The 16,873-nt window shown below is 42.2% G+C and overlaps 1 protein-coding gene across 1 annotated transcript in view; it reads right to left on the bottom strand.

Annotated features, from left to right (window-relative positions):
• The window catches only part of CNTRL (centriolin), a gene marked incomplete at its 5' end in the record, with an annotated part of 66,127 nt that overhangs the window by 31,869 nt on the left and 17,385 nt on the right, over positions 1-16,873 (bottom strand). The window contains 8 exon segments of the mRNA XM_015415817.1: positions 459-638; positions 1,582-1,761; positions 3,141-3,321; positions 5,124-5,266; positions 5,678-5,812; positions 6,867-7,043; positions 7,685-7,905; positions 8,752-8,905. Of these exon segments, the coding sequence (XP_015271303.1) occupies positions 459-638; positions 1,582-1,761; positions 3,141-3,321; positions 5,124-5,266; positions 5,678-5,812; positions 6,867-7,043; positions 7,685-7,905; positions 8,752-8,905 (1,371 nt within the window).

Genomic DNA, 16,873 nt, shown 5'->3' with positions numbered 1-16,873 from the left:
TATTTTGTATTTGTATGCTTGTAGCCTGATTTATTGTCATTGCCAGGGTAACATACTGGTGCTGGTAGAGGACAGTTTTCTGCTGAGTCTCACAGCCACAATGCTAATTTATCCTTTGAATAAGCAACCAGAGGGTACCCAGGATATGGCTGGTACAGCTCACAGCCATCATCTTTGAGCACCAATGTGAACAGCTAGCAGTTTCTGGCCAGAGGGGTGGTGTATTTCTTCTCCCATAATTTCCCTTTCACTTTTGTTCTTGTGACAAGTTTTTCTAAGCTCTTATACAGTCAAATGCAGTATCCACCCCATTATTAATTAAAATCAAGTTGTTTTTACACTGCAATCCAGTACTGAACTTCATGCTTAAATTATAAAAGACGTTATTATGAAGAGATTCACATCAAGAGAAATAATTTACAGAAAGTATCCAGATTTACAATTCAGCACCAGCATACCTCAGAGCGTTCCTGGTTAATCTTGCGAACAGTCCCATGAAGTGACTGGAGCTGATCTTTGGCTGCACAGAGCTCTGCTGTTGCCTGTTTATCTGAAGCAGATATTGCTTGTTTCAACTCCTCCAGTTCTTTATTGATGCCAAGCAGCTGCCTTTGTGACCTGGCATCGTCTGCAATTTTCTGAAAGAAGCAAAGTATTGTTCAATACACCTGACAAACTTTGAGACCAAATTGCATGAAAGTAAGCCTCCATGCACACAAGTCATCAGTCCCTGAGAACGGCTAACAGTGCCTGTTTCAAAAACTTGCAGTGTCAGGCAAGTCAGGGGTGTAGAACAGGCCCTATTACTACCCGCCGCCCCCCCCCCCCAGCCATGGAACTGCCTCCTGAGGGTAACTAGGCCCTTTCCTTTCTGGTTGTTGACGCTCTGTTAAAATCTGCCTGTTCGGGAGGGCTTTTGGAACAGCTTTTTGAGGTTTCTTGTGCTGAAGCTCTGTTATTCTTGTTTTTCGACTGACTGGTTATTATCTACATGGCTGGTTTGGGGGTTTCCTTTATTGTTTTCACTGATGTGTTTTTCATTTTTACATACTGATTGCTACATATTATAACAGTTTTGGGTTTGGATCCCATGTCTTCTTCCATTAAGACTTTCTGCAGTAGTGAAAGAGTTCCTCAACACGTGAAGTCCTCTGAAGAAAATCTTTCTCCATTAGATTAAGACTTGCCAGAATCTTTCTCCATTAGATTAAGACTTGCTACATATTATAACAGTTTTGGGTTTGGATCCCATGTCTTCTTCCATTAAGACTTTCTGCAGTAGTGAAAGAGTTCCTCAACACGTGAAGTCCTCTGAAGAAAATCTTTCTCCATTAGATTAAGACTTACCTTTTGTCAGCCACTCTGAGTATTTAATAAAGAGGAAAGGCAGGGAATAAATACTGTAAATACAATTATTATAAGAGAGATGTAATCAGTGTCAGGAATTTTCTGGTCTCTCTCTTCTGGCATGTGTTCACATTAAATATATTCAAAACAATTAAGGAACTTCTGTAAGGCTTATTCGGAAGGGCATGTCATATATTTTTACTATTTGTATAGGTTTTAATAGATGCTTCCTACCCTGTTCTCCAAGTCTTCCAGCTGAGCAAGAACTCTCTCTGTCTCTTCCTCAGCATCCTGAAGCTGTTGATCTGTGAGGGACTGGATTTCCTCCATGCTCTTCAGCTTTTCAGTTAGTTGCTGGATTTCATTCTCTAGCTGCTGAACTCTGTTTTCATTCTGTCTCTTCTCAGATTTAATCTGGAGTTGAAATGCAAGAAACAAAGGAAAGATGACATGCTCTTTTCCCACTACCTTGCTGATGCTTGCCACATTAGCACCATGGGGTAATTTGTCCAAAGACCTAGTCTCTTCTGCCTCCGGTTACAAACAATTAAAAGGATCCTGTTCCAGGACAGCATTTAGAAGATACACCACATAAAGACAGAACAAAATTAGGTGCGACACTTTGGAGCTTATTCTTTTAATTTGTGCAGAGCCATGAGTGTTCATAGCACTTCAGTTCCATAAGCAATAAGGACAAGGTCCCTGCCCCCAAGGAGTTCACCATCATCCTACCCATACACTGAGCTCTTTTGTAGAAATCCTGCTCTGTGTTTCCATCGTCAGAGTTGTGTTAGACGAATACACGGGGCAGGACATTCTAAGCAGCAACCTCAAGACCATGGAGCTGTCTGTCCAGGAAGGTATATGCAAGTCCATCTCTACCAGTGGTCAGCTGTCTGATTAGGATGATCGCTTCTACTGGGCACTTGGTGCTAAAATTAATTTTAGTTTTCTTGTTTTACTGGATGCATTTGTTTTTCTATTCTAATGGATCTTGAGAGCTGCTTTGCTTTATTGTTAATCTGATTACTGATTGTCCTTATTTTATTGTTTAAAATTTGTATTTATGTTTTACATTTGTTTGCCACTTTGTGGGCTAATAGGTCAAAATGCAGATAAATAAAATAAATAACCCATGTCCAGCGGAAAAGAAAGGATGAGTGTGAGAAATGCAGTTACATGTCTTTACGACTTGGTGAAAACTGGGTTTTAAGGCTAGAGTTTAAGGGCTAAACCAAAGGATGCATGGAAAAAGAGTGTGTTTTGGGGAAGGATTTGAAGAATGAAAGAGACAACGCTATATACATATCCAAGAAGGACTACCTTGAGATTAATGATTATTCACAGTTTCTGCTAACATAGCTGCTACAAAGCTTTTTTAACCTTATTGCAATATCTCTTGCTTATACCATGATATCAGGATGTAAAGAAAAAAAAATATCCATCTTTTTCAGTCCAACTGGTAATTCCAACAAATACAGTATCCAACTCTATAATTAACCTCTGAACCTTTCAGGCATTTCATGCTGAACAGGCTTCTTATTTCAGACTGCAGAACTGCAGCCCGCATGACTGCTCTAGTTTTTTTAGCATTCAGCTATCCAAGAGGACCACAGCATGGTGGTCATACCAAACTTACTCATGTAAATATAACCAAACATTTATGCAAAATAACCCTCTGACCCTGTCAAAACACTCCCCAGAGCTATACTGAAAATGAAAAGTGACCTTTCGTCACTCCTTTGTGTAATCTGTAATCCTCTTACTTTGGCTTCTGCAGCTTTGTTGCAGGCCAGCCTGTATTTCTCCTGTGCCTCTTCCAGCCTAGCTTGCTGAGAAGCCATCTCCTTCCGCAGCTCCCTTTCTCTGGCCTGTGCGGCCTTATTTTCTTGCTGTGAATGAGCAAGGATCTCAGCAAATTGTGTCTGCAGATCTGCAAGGCTTTTTCCTAAAATATCCTTTGAGTTATGGCACCTAAAATAATCAGTCATAAGAAAAAGAACAGGAAGAGAAAGGGGGGGGGTTAAGAAGAACTGTTGATTAAGCTTATTATCAATACCTTAAGGCCTGTGTCAAGGAAAAAAACTAGACATTTTGTGGAAGAACATCCTAAAAGGGAGAGGATGCAGGGTGGAAGATGCAGCAAGTAGGTGAAAAATACTTCACACTTCTCTGCCCGCTGCTTCTGTTTACACTCCCCTTCCTCAGCTGTTTTTCTCCCTGCCACAGCAAAGATGCATTGGGGAACACCTGCTGAAGGAGGGGAGTTCAGGGGAGAAGCAGTGGGTGGCAGAAGAATCTATACTTTTAACATATTTGACTGAGACTCGGACTATCAGATCAAGGTCTTTAATGAACATCTAATTTGACTGCTAGACTGTCTTAAGAAAGAAGATATTTTCAATTATACAAAAAGAGAGGTATCTACAGACCACACAAAGTATAAGCTGTAAATACCTGAAAGGGAGATGCTTGCTTCAAAACACAGGGAGTTTCAATTGGCTGAAACGCCTGAATATATGAGTTTACTATGTTTGCAGTCAAGACTGTCTTCTGTATGACCACATGAAACAGCTTTATACCGAGCCCAGAACTGCCTGGCAATATTGCAGAGTTCAATACATGGTAGACTGGTAGCTGATATAAGGTACTGTGCCAATTTCTGTACTGATCTCTCCAGAAATTACACGTGGTACAGATCAAGAAAACACAACCCCAAGGGTCTGCTACATAACACAATGTCACACTTTGTCCCTTACTTTTTCTTTTGCATTATTACTTCCCACTTACTAATGACTTGTGCAACCAACAGTGCACACAACGCTGCTTCTGGAAGCAACCCGATATCTCTGTCAAGGTAACTTCTAAATAAATATATTATTTTTATTTATTTTAGTGACCTTGAGAGAGAAGGCTAGATGATGAAGAGGATCTTATTAATAAATTAACTTCTGAAATCACCTTTCAATATTTTGCAAAGCCAGGAAATTCATCTGCTCAGGAAATTTAAACACAGGAATCTATTCTCACTGCTGCATAAACTCGCAACCTGAGAGTTGTCCTGCCAATATATATTTGGCAGCTGCCCCACAGGAAAACACCTCTTGCCCTCTGCATTAAGGATGACAAAGCCAGTTTGTCAGACAGAGACTAGCTTCAGGTAAGGGAACATGGAAACCAACTGGTAAATGAGAGTGCCTGAGAAGATGAAAAATCAAAAGTAACACAGACTCACTTTTAGGGCAAACAAGGGCAATGTGTTTATACAGCACTCCCCCCACCCACCCCAAGTTCCAAAAGACTTCACATGCATTATCACTTGAATGACTTTTTGAGAATTCAAAGCCCTTTGCATGTATTCTCTGAATCACCTTTAGTACAACCCTGTACGGCCAGTATCATCACTGTGATACTGCTGATGAGGCAAGATGTGAACCAAGGTATTCTTTGCTTGCCGTAATCTGGATGGCCCAGGCTAGCCTGATCTTGGCTGTTAAGCAGAGTAGGTCCTGGTTAGCACTTGGATGGGAGACCACCAAGGAAGTCCTGGGTTGCTACACAGAGACAGGGAATGGCAAACACCTCTGTCTCCTGCCTTGAAACCCCATGGGGTTGCCGAAAGTCAGCTGTGACTGGACAGCACTTTACACATAACACACATTCTGGCTTCTAGTTTACATTAGCCAGTGTCGCTACACACCACACCATTATCTCAGTAAGAACAGGAATGCTGCTTTTGGGTGAAGATGGTGCCCCTTCAATAGGATTTTGCTCACCTGATTTCTGCTCCAGTCTGCAGCTTCCTTTTCAGTTCACTCACACGAGCAGAGACCTCTTCAGGATGAATTAAGTTGTTAACAGCATGATTCAGTTGATTTTGAGTATCTTTAACTTGTTGTTTCAAAAAATTATTGTCTTTCTGCAATGAACAGGTGTGAGAGCTGTTTCTAGTGTCACATATTTCCAAAGAACTACAAGGGTTTTTCCCCTTCTTGCCATGATTGTATAAAACCATATTCAAATTTGGTTACTGTACCCTCTCCAGAATAGTTTTCTGGTGAAGCTACAAGCACAGTTGCTACAAGGAACTATCAATACAAGGAACTATCAATATAAGAAATATCATTTCTTTTGATCATTCTGGCTCAACGAGCTCAGATGCGGCCCCCATTAATTTTTAATACTTAGATTTGTACAAGACAAAACAGGCAGCATAGAAGCATGACGGACCTTCACTGAAGCAAATGGCTGGAGCGCTTTAGAGAGTTATATCAAAGCATCACACATGCTAATTCAGAAACAAACAAAAAATGAAAAAAAAATACTCCACCTGCAGCTGTTTGAGCTGGGAAAGCAGATTGTTATTTTCCTGTTCTTTCTCTTCCAACAACTGAGCTTTGGCATGGGCATTTTCCAAGGCTTGTCTTTCTTTGCTAAGTTCATCTTGGAGAGCAGAGTGTTCCAGCTTCCCCCCAAAAGAAAAACATTCCCATTTTTAAAAAGTGACAAGAGCAGTTCTCCTTTCTTCTACAGAAGACTTAGTTTGGGAACAACTGGATAGCACACTGATGTGCAAGAAATGTTCCTTCTTTTGAGGAAAACACAAACAGTATTTGATGAATGCACTTCAAGTGACTTCTACCACTCCTGTCCTTTCTTGTGTATCCACCCTGAGTCTCCCAATCACAAATTTGGGGATTTATGCAGCATGTTGTGTATTCCCTAATTGCTTTGCTGGCTCAGTGGCACTGGAGGTCAGTGGGTCCTGCCGTTACATATCTCTATTGCATCACTGCTTTAATACTACCTAAATTAACTTCTCTTCCAAACTGGAACAACAGTGAAGAGCTCTTTCTCCTTGAACTAAAGAAGTTCATTCTTACAAAGGCTAAAAATCTCTTCAATTTTTGGTCATCTATAGTAGTCAAAATAGGCCTGATTAGAAATCACAGTGCTATTGTTTATCTAATTTCTTATCTAGTTAATGTATACTTCGCTTTTCTTCCCAACAGGGACCTAAAGCGGCTTACAACATTGTTCTCCCATCTTCGATTTTATCCTGACAACGTCAATGCTATGAGGTTAAGTTAGGCTAAGAGAGTGTGACTGGCCCAGGGTCACACAGCAAGTTCCATGACAAAAGTGGAGATTTGAACCTGGTTCTCCCTAGATCCTGTTCCAATGTACTAACTACTACACCACATTGGCACATAATACATACAACATACATACATGCTTATGTAATTACTATTGCTGCATGTTTCTTATGAAAAATTCTCCAACTGAATGAATTTCAGTTGTGAATATATAGACAAACTCCACAGAAACTGATCTGGAAGACTGCCAGCTTTCAAGCAACACTGTGCTTATATTCTTTTATGGGCAAGCCTGTACCACACCTTGTGATCCATTAAGCTGAATTCATCCCATTAAGCAAGTTTTGAAATTTACTTGAGTCTGAAAAAATCAAAAGGTATAAGGAAAAGAGCCTTCTTTCTCCATCACCTTTTTTTACACACCTGACTAAGCCGTTTTAGTCTCTCCAGTTCTTCCTTGTGTTGACTGGCTTCAGCATCACGGGCCTTCAGCTCTGCCTCCAGTTCAGCCTCGTAGGCACTCAATTCACCTTGGGCTTCCTGCAGGGATTCATTTTGTTCTTGTTGGTCGTGGAGTGCATGTTCAAGTTCTGCAATTTCCTGAAATCAGACATGCATTTTGCTATTTCAAGTTCAAATAGGAGACATTTGACCCTCCATTTGACAGGCAGTAGTCTGTGACTAGTGGACAGGGCCTGTGATCCAAAGATCTGGCAATTAGCTTCTCTTTTCCTACTTGATAATACTTACCTGCTGCTACTACAGAAGATGGACACCATCACTAACCCAACATGAATGCAGTCTAGATTTATAAGACCACAATAGCAACCCAGTGTCTCCTGCAGCCAATGTGCAAAGCAGCAGCAATGACACAGGCAGGTGGCAAGTAGCAAAAGCAGTAGTTAGCTGCTTTCCCCCCAAGATGAGATTTAGAGGCATGTCTGCTGGTCAAATGAGGAAAAATGGCTACAGAGAATAATATGACAGGCAAAGCAAAAGGGTAAGTTCTGCTCACTACTTCTCCCTTACAAATGAACCTCCCCCTTGCCTCAAATGTTAGCAGCAAACTCAGGACTGAGTTTGGGCTGCAATCCAAAGACAAAGTTACACAGATAATGACTTAAATCTAAACCTGGCCTTTAAGTGCATGGCCCTATCCAAAGTTTGAACTGAAATTCTTAAGAGAAAGCTGCCTTCAGAATGCTCTGGCATTTGGAAATACAGCTGTTCTTAAATCTTACTTTTCTGAGGTTTTCTGCATCCATGGCAACTATTTCCAGCTGGCTTTTCTCACCCTCCAGCTCCTCCAGCCTTTGCAGCAATACTTCTTTATCCTTCCGCAATGATCTGCATTCATCACTGGCCTGTTTGGCTTGACCCTTGACACTCTCTAGGTATTCCTGCAGCCCAATGATAATTCCTTCCAAGTCTCTCTTCAGTGCATCGTTTGCTGCAATTTGGCCTGCAAGCAACAAAAGAGAATAAATTTGGGGAGGGGGAAAATTTCAACTATTAAGTTGGTCAGGGGGGGACAAGCTACTTTGTGAGCTACTGGCATTAATTAAAAGTTGCGAATGAGTCATTTGGTTGCTGCATAAATTAGTTTGCTCTGGAGCCATCCTCCCTAAGCTAAGGCAAAAATCTGTAAACTGGAGGCTAAAAAACTGTGAGTTAGCTCACGCTAACTCAGTTTAGAGGGAACACTGCTTACAATCTCCATCTCTTCCTCTCCCCATAACCGACACCCTGTGAGGTAGGTGGGCCTGAAAGAGCTCTGAGAGAACTCTGACTGACCCAAGGTCACCCAGCTGGCTGCATGCAAAGGAGTGGGGAATCAAACTGGTTCTCCAGATTAGAGTCCACCACTCTTAACTACTAAAAAGGACAAGAGAGCTGTTTCATTATTTGAAGCAGAGATAACACCACTGAAGGTGATCTTAAAAACACTTCTATCTGGGGGAAAGAAGCCCTGGATGTCAAAATCTGACAAAGTATTTTTGCTGCATTAATAAGGAACATTTATATTGTGATTTTTTTGCATTATGCAAATTATGTAGCATAAACTCTGAAAACAAACGAACAACCCACATCTCCACTTCAGCATCTAGTTTTCTGCTGTCAGCAGCACAACAACATAGAAAAAAAGATGTCACTTAATTCAGTAATGGATAACTAAGAACTGGATTAGTCAAGTTTCACATCAGAACAGGAATTTGAACTGGGTATGCCCAGTATATCCATACTGACAAATGTTACATTTGTTTCATCAATTGTCATGCCATCCAAAGTCTCTGAAGATCTATTTTACCATCTGTGAGCTGTTGCTCCAGATCCCTGATTTCCTCTGTTTCTTTTGCAATCCGAGACAGCATGTCATCCAAGCGACCTTCAAGCTGTTTGTAATGCTTGTTCATCATGTCAAGTTGCTGTTCTTTGCTTACTTTCTGAGCCTTCATATGAGCCTGTAAGTTGCAGTTAAATGGTTATGTTTTTAAATAATCCAGAGTGCAATCCTAAAAACACTTTCCTGGGAGTAAGCCCCACTGAATAGACCTGAGAAGGATTCTGAATAGACCGCCTCAGGACTGGTATTTTTAAAAAATGAAACATACTTTTCCTTATATTACTGTTCCTGCAGCATTCCTGCCAGGAGTGTGCATTCAGATATATCCAAGCTCAAAATGACATGAAACTCCATCTAAACTCCAGGAGCAACAAAATTTTATCTTTCAGAATTCTGGGAATGTTTCAGGGAAGTACAGAGTGTGGGAAAGAGAGGAAGCCAGCCAAGCAGCAGCTGCTAGTCCCTTGGAAGAGATACTAACAGCTGATGGTCAGGTTAACCTAGTCTCCACTCGCAGCCCTTTACATTTCAAAAAGGAAAGGACTGAATTCATCCCGGACTTCGCATGCCAGCACTGTCTCTGTTGGAAGCGTCTCCTGGCTGCCAGCATCGGGGTAGCAGAGCCCACCTGCCCAGTCAGAAAACAGCAGGTCGAATCCTGGTAGCTGAATAGAATTGTATCAATACAGGCGTATGTGTAACCAGGTTCTCTGAATACGCAGCTTTCATTAAAAAAAAAAAAAGTCTAGCTCCTTCCATTGCAGAGATAAGCCTTTTCTTTTATATCTCTGCAAAGGAAGGAGCTAGACCTGTTTTTCTAAAAAATGGAAGCTGGGAATTCAGGGAACCTGGTACACATTCTGCTATACTATTCTATCGATAGAACACTATCCAATTGCCTATTTAAAATAAATAAATTCAAAAACCCAGCAGTGGGGGAGGAAACGGCTGCTGTAACAGCCAAGCCTCATGGGAGTGCAGGAGCCCACCAGCTTGCCTGCTGTTTTCGGGCTACGGGGCAGGCTCTGATGCTGGTGGCAGGGAAAAGCCTCCAGTGGGTACAATACTGGGATGGTAAGTCTAGGACTCAATTCCTGTCTTTCCCTCCCCACTCTTGCTACCTTGGGGGGGGGGGGGTGTTGACAAAACAGTGGTTTCAAATTTTCTGGACCCAAACAAATACCTGGAAAAAACATCCTGCACTGGTAAGAACATAAGAGAAGCTGTGTTGGATCAGGCCAGCCCATCCAGTTTAACACCCTGAGTCACACAGTGGCCAAAATCCTGGGTCATCAGAACGTCCAGCAGGGGGACAGAACTCCAGAAGCCCTCCCACTATGGCCACCCAAGCACCAAAAAGACAGACCATCACTGCCCCAGACATAGTGTTCCATCTATACCTTGCAGCTAACAGCCAGTGGTGAACCTCCGTTTCATGTTTATCCAATCCCCTCTTGACGCTGTCTATGCTTGTATCACCACCACTTCCTGCAGCAGTGAATTCCAAATGTTAATTACTCTTGGGGGAAGAAGATCTTTTCTAAGCCTACTGCTCATCAATTTCATTGAGTGCCCACGAGTTCTTGTATTGTGAGAAAAGGAGAAAATTACTTCTGTCTCTACCTTCTCTTTATGCACGTTATGATATTGGATTGTTTTAGATGGTTTTATGATTGTTTATAATTGTTATTTTTGTGTTTTAAATCTTTTATGTAAGCCACCCTGAGCCTGCTCTGGCGGGGAGGGCAGGGTATAAATTTGATTAAATAAATAAATAAATATATCCCATGCATAATTTTGTAAACCTCTATTATGTCACCCCTCAATCGTTTCTCCAAGCTAAAGAGCCCTAACCTCTTTAACTTTCCTTCATAGGGAAAGTGTTTCATCTCCTTAAATCATTTTAGTTGCCCATTTTTGCACATTTTCCAATGCTTTTTTGAGGTGCAGTGACCAGAACTGTAGACAGTATTCCAAATGAAGCTGCACCATCAGTTTATACAGGGGCATTATGATATTGGCTGATTTGTTTTCAAATCCCTTCCTAATAATCCCCAGCATCGCATTTGCCTTTTTTATTGCCGTCGCACACTGAGTTGACATTTTCAGTGAGTTATCTACCATGACTCCAATATCTCTCTCCTGGTCAGTTACCGCCAGTTCAGACCCTATCAACGTATATTTATAGTTGGGATTTTTGGCTTCAATGTGCATTACTTTACACTTGAACATGCTGAACCTCATTTGCCACGTTGACACCCACTTGTCCAGCCTTTACAGATCCTTCTGGAGTGCCTCACAGTCCTCCCTGGTTTTCACCACCCCGAACATCTTCGTGTCATCTGCAAACGTAGCCATTTCACTGCTTACTCCCAACTCCAAATCATTAATGAACACATTGAAAAGCACCAGACCTAGAATCAAGCCCTGTGGTACCCCACTGCTTACCACCTTCCACTGTGAAAACTGCCCGTTTATCCTCACTATCTGTTTCCTGTTAAATTACCAGTTTTTAATCCACAAGAGGACTCTTATCCCATAACTGCTGAGTTTACTTAGGAGCCTTTGATGAGGAACTTTGATGAGGTAACATTTCTGAAAAATCAGGATAATAGTGCCCTCCCTGAAATATCAGGATAAGAAAAACAGTGCACTACCCCCAAATCCAGATCTAACATTATTATGAAAAAAATGTATTTGTAATATGTGCATGTGTGTGTACCTGGAAGTCATGGTGACTTCTGGTGACTGACCCCTACTGGGGGACTGGAGAATATTCAGAGAGGTGGCTGAATAAAGCCTGTCCCCACCTCTGGTATTCCAAGGAGGTCTCTGCTTAGCTTCCAAGATCTGACAAGATCAGGTTTGCCTGGGCTATCCATGTCAGGGCCCTTATTATGAAACTTTCTGAAGTGCACATCACTGATTTCTGCTACAGGTTCTTTACAGTCTTCCTGACGTTAATCAATTATAAATGGACAGTTGTTTCAGCCAGGCTAGTTGTGTCCTTCAAACTCTATGAAATTGATACATATAGAAGTACTTAGAAGAACCTCTGCAGAAAGCTGGAAATGGTTTTTATGTTTGCCAAATCTTTTACAGTCATAAACATCCTTTTAGGCTTTTTTCACTGCTCTTTCTCTCCTGACAACAGTGTTTCCAACCAGTAAAAGTCAGTTGGCTTCATATACTGACAGCATCTTAATCCTGTAATAGCATCCCACTGTTTAATCACAAGCCTCCAACTGTAAATTTTAAAATGTTAATGTTCTAAAAAAATATAAACAAAATCACCACAAATCAGGTAAGTCAGGATTATATCTTGTACTTTTAGTCCCTTCTTTATATTTCTCTAGTGCAAGGCCCCACACTTAGCAGGGCAGTAGGATCTAACCCATTATCTATCTTTGTACGAGGGACACATATGCGCTCCCTGTCAGGTAAGTAGCTTCATGGTAACAGGAGAGTTCTATATATTCCTCGTTCCCTCAAAAATCAAATAAAGAGAAAAAACATGATATTTCCCCATAGCCTTTTCACATGCTTTCCAACTTCCTGTACTTGGCCAAAGGCAATGATGTTATGAGATAATACAATGCTGCTGCTGAAAAGAGCATTGCCATGCCAAATTCTCCACCTCCCCCCCCCATAAAATGAAGTAAAATTTATTCCAGCTGCTGTAGTTAATACTCTGTGTGCTTCCTTGCTGGCTGTACCCAACAATGTAGAACAAGGGTAGTAAAGGCCAATCACACTACATATTAGAAAGGGGCAGAAATCAACACTGGGACGGGAGTGTCATTCTCTGCAACATCTCCTTGTTTGTCATAACATATAATTCTACCCTAAACTCTGGGACCAGACTAACCTCACCATAAAAGAGAAATTATTAATCTAAAACTAGTTCTTCTACACTAAAATATAACCTAATCAGACTGACAGTTTAATGATTTCAGTTTCACACAAAAACAGTATTGCCCATTCTTTCTCCCTGCAAATCTTACCCTAAGAGCAGAAGATTTCGAACTGTAATATCCAGTGTCAACTAAATATAGCTGGGCGCAGCATCTCCTAATAAGTGGGGTATTCAAGCTGGCAGCATAGCTGAATCAAACCAACACACTTCCAAATGGCATGTTCTGTTATCAGTGTTCAACTTGAACTGAAAGTATCCCCCTGACTTTCAGAAACACGGGGTTGCGGTCGGACTCATTTTCCAATGGCAGAATGGAACTTTTCTGCCTCCCCCCTCCCACTGTAGCCCATTGATCTCCACAAAATGCTGCTCCTGGGGGGATAGAAGAACCTGAGGAATGATATGAGGGTGATCTGCAGTCAGAAGGGAGATTCAGTGGAAATTGCCAATTTAGTGGATACAACCCATGAGGTAGTGGATACAACCCATAGGGTAGACAACCTCCAGACAGGGTGTCCGACATCCAGGATTTGACTGTTTCTGTACCCATACCAAGACAGCACTCATTAGTAAAACAAGGTGCAACATAAACCCATAAAAAAGATAACAGCAGTAAAGACAGTGGGGCATTCAACAGCTCTTACTGAAGACCTTTGAATAAATGCAATACTTTAAAACATGGGTAAGAGTTCTAGAGTGAAAAATAAAGACCCAAAAGAAAAATATCCAAACTGTAAAAATTGTCTTCACGACCAAACTCTCCTGCTTATCATTAATCAAGGCAATTCAAGATCACTTTAGCAAAATCATAAAGTGATCACATCTAATTTCTAAACCAAGGCGCTAGAGTAAAACTTTTAAAGCATTCACAGTAATGCAAAGCACTAGTTGTTCTACGTGAAGGAAGCCTGCAGCTCAACAGTGCTTTTCTCCACTGCAGCTGTTGAGGTCACAGAGGGTCTTTTGAGGGGGGAGGGAAAGACACTTACAGGCTGTTCTTTGTCTTTTCTTCTTTTCGGATCATGTGCTGAAAGCCCTAATCCTAATTTGGTATTCATTGTAAAAGAAAAGCAGTACTAAAAGTCGCTTAACCAGATCATAGTTCCCCACCCTAATCTGCTGCCTTGTCGTGAACATCAGCTTCTCTCTTTGACAGTTGCACTTTGGTTCGGATGTGGTTTGAAACAAGCGAAGTTGCAGAGGCTGTGAGCGGAGCACAGCGGTAACATGCTCTCCAATCCCTACTTGTCTCAGCTAGCTGGACTCTGTCCTGTTTGCTTTAAATCACAACAGGAAGCAGCACAGGCAGCCAATAGACTCCAGCCCTGCTAATAGACAGCCCTGCTCTCTGAGAGGCTGGGCTTAGTCTCTGGAGAAAGCCATTTCCTCTCATTGTGCAAGCCTCCCTGCAACATATAGAACGCTGCTACTGGAGAGCTGGGTTTTTGGACTGCTGACTTGGCAGTTCTTTTTAGATCGGAAACCCCTGGGCCTCAAAAAAACAAAAAGCAGCTCTGGCATGAGGATACTCTACAGCACAGCCACATAATTCAAAAGCATTAAGTGCTATACACTTTTATTTCTTGCTACCGGTCTATAGATTTATACTGAAGTTTGGTACAATCTGTTTTGAAATTACAAAGATTAAATCAAGATATAGCAATGTAACTGTATATTCAAGCTTCTTGGAAGCAAGTCTGATGGAACTTTAGCGCACACAGCTAACAGCCTCAGTCACAGAGAACTGTTTTCATCTTGTATAAGAGTTTCTGCCTGATTAAGAACTGTGCACAATTTAGATACAGTTCTGCCAACAGATGTTGGCCCATTATTCTTTGGGATCAATGTAGCAACTATTGCCCATGTTTTAAAAAGTGCTGAAAAGCTCCTTTTAAACAGAGGTCTGCAGGAGATTAAGAAACAGGCGTGCCCTCATTGTTTTACATGGAATGTCAGTGTTCTGCCACTTTGGGTGTGTTTGCAACAACAGGCTCCTTGCTGGGAGAAGGCAAGATGAACCATCCCTCCTCCTCTTTCCTTATATTAAACATTCTGTTAACTGTTAGCAGCCATTACAAGCAGCAGAAAAATTACTTGATACTGTTGCGTGGACAATGAAGAAAGATAAGAAGAGAGTTGATTCATTTCAGATGTGGTGTTGGAGGAGGATTTTACAAATACTGCCAAAAAAGACAAATAAGTAGGTTCTAGATCAAATAAAGCCCAAACTCTCCCTAGAAGCTAATATGACGAAACTGAGGCTATTGTACTTTCGGTCACATTTTGAGAAGTCAAGAGTCACTGGAAAAGACGATAATGCTGAGAAAAGTTGAAGGCAGCAGGAGAAGAGGAAGACCCGACATGAGATGGATGGACTCAATCAAGGAAGCCATGGCTCTCAGTCTGCAAGACCTGAGCAAGGCTGTTACCGACGAGACGTTTTGGAGGACACTAATCCCAAAAGTCAACAGAAGTTGGAAGTGCCTTGATGGCACTTAACACACACACAATGTCGTGTGGAAATCTGGGGTGCTTATTTTTTATTTGATCAGCTGGCAGACTGGGTTGCAGACTTCTGCCTAAACCAAAGCCTTTTCTCTGCAGCAGAACTGCTCCTGAAGAAGTGAGGCAGACATTGCATGGACTGTCACAAAGAAGAGGAACTGGCTTTCTCCCAGTGAAAATCTGCAAATGAAACACTAACAAATGGCTGTATTTGGGATGTGGTTTAAAATGCAGCTGCTATTTTGGGGGAGCAGGCTTGGTGCAAATAGACTTGTCTGGAATAGCCAGTAACTTACATGATAGCTTCATGTGTTCCCACTTCTACATAAGCATAAGATAGACAAAAAGTTGCTTACCAGTAACTGGTGATCTTCGAGTGGTCATCTGTGCATTCACACCAATGGGTTTAGTTTGCATGCGCTGACCCAACCGGTGCTGTAGCAAGCTATATTTCAACGGATTTTCGCGCCGAGCCCACCAGGCATGCGCAGGAACCCCACTGCGCATGCCCAGAAGGACCGGCGCGGACATCCCGCCAGTTCCTTCAAAGCACCGCCGCAAATCAACACCTATCAAAAAAACGTCAGGATGGATAGGACCCATTGGTCCGATGTTATAGTATGCCATACATGGAGGAAAGGAGAGAGGCGGGTCAAAATAAAGTTGAGAGCTGACTCGGGGATAGGGAAGTCAAAAGCCCTGCTTGGAGGCTTGTTTGGGCTGCTTGGACCGAGGTTGTTGTTGAGTCGTGCCGAATCTTGGCTTCTGGAAGTTCTGCCTCTGTGATCCAGAATAAGTCCTAGGACGCCACCTAGGTTCTGGAGATTGGTGAGTATGATTTCGCCGCTGCCAGGGTCGGGGCCACGCGCGAGACCGTTGTGGTTGTCTATTTGAAGACGACACTCCCAGAGCCCTGGAAGCCTTGATGCTCGTGTCAAGCTCTTGGAGGGAGGAATCGGTATTGGCATGGAATAAACCGAGGCCATCGAAAGGCATGTCTTCAACATGTGATCTAGTGTCAAACGAAAGGGCTGTACTTCGGAGCCACGAATGGCGTCTCAATGCAATCGCGGATGTCATAGTGCGCGAAGAAGCTTCCAAAGCATGCTTAGCTGTTGTAAGCTGCTGTTTGGCCACTATTAAGCCCTCTTTCTGGAGAACCTTAATCTCTCCTTGTTGCTCCTGCGGAATGGTGTTAATTAGCTCACTGAGCTTCTCCCAAAGGGAATACTGGTAACGACTCATGCACGCCAAGTATGTGGATTGTTTGATTGCCAATGCGCCTGAAGAATAAAACTTGCGGCCAAAAGCGTCGAGCTTTTTACCCTCCTTATCTGATGGAGTAGTGTGCGTACGTCGAGACTTAGACGAAGATGTCACAATCATTGAGTTAGGAGCCGGATGCGTCATCAAAAATTCTGCCTCCGGATCTTGGATTTTATACATGTGATCCAGCTTACGCGTGGATACTGGAGCAGAAAATGGGTTCTTCCATGGTGACTTAGCCGCTTCGACCAAAACGGAAGACATGGGGAGGGCTATGACGGAGGAAGTGTCCATTTGAACCACATCATATAGTGAGTCAGTAGACTGAGGAGGCTTTTGGACAACAGAAAGATTCAAAGCAACGGCCATTCTTTTGATCAAGTCCGCATAAGCATGCAT

This window comes from Gekko japonicus, unplaced genomic scaffold, assembly GCF_001447785.1.
Source record: "Gekko japonicus isolate JY-2015 unplaced genomic scaffold, Gekko_japonicus_V1.1 scaffold46, whole genome shotgun sequence".
Classification (NCBI taxonomy): Eukaryota; Metazoa; Chordata; class Lepidosauria; order Squamata; family Gekkonidae; genus Gekko; species Gekko japonicus.
The sequence above is the reverse complement of the archived record's forward strand: the minus strand, read 5'-3'. Positions and strand labels throughout refer to the sequence as shown.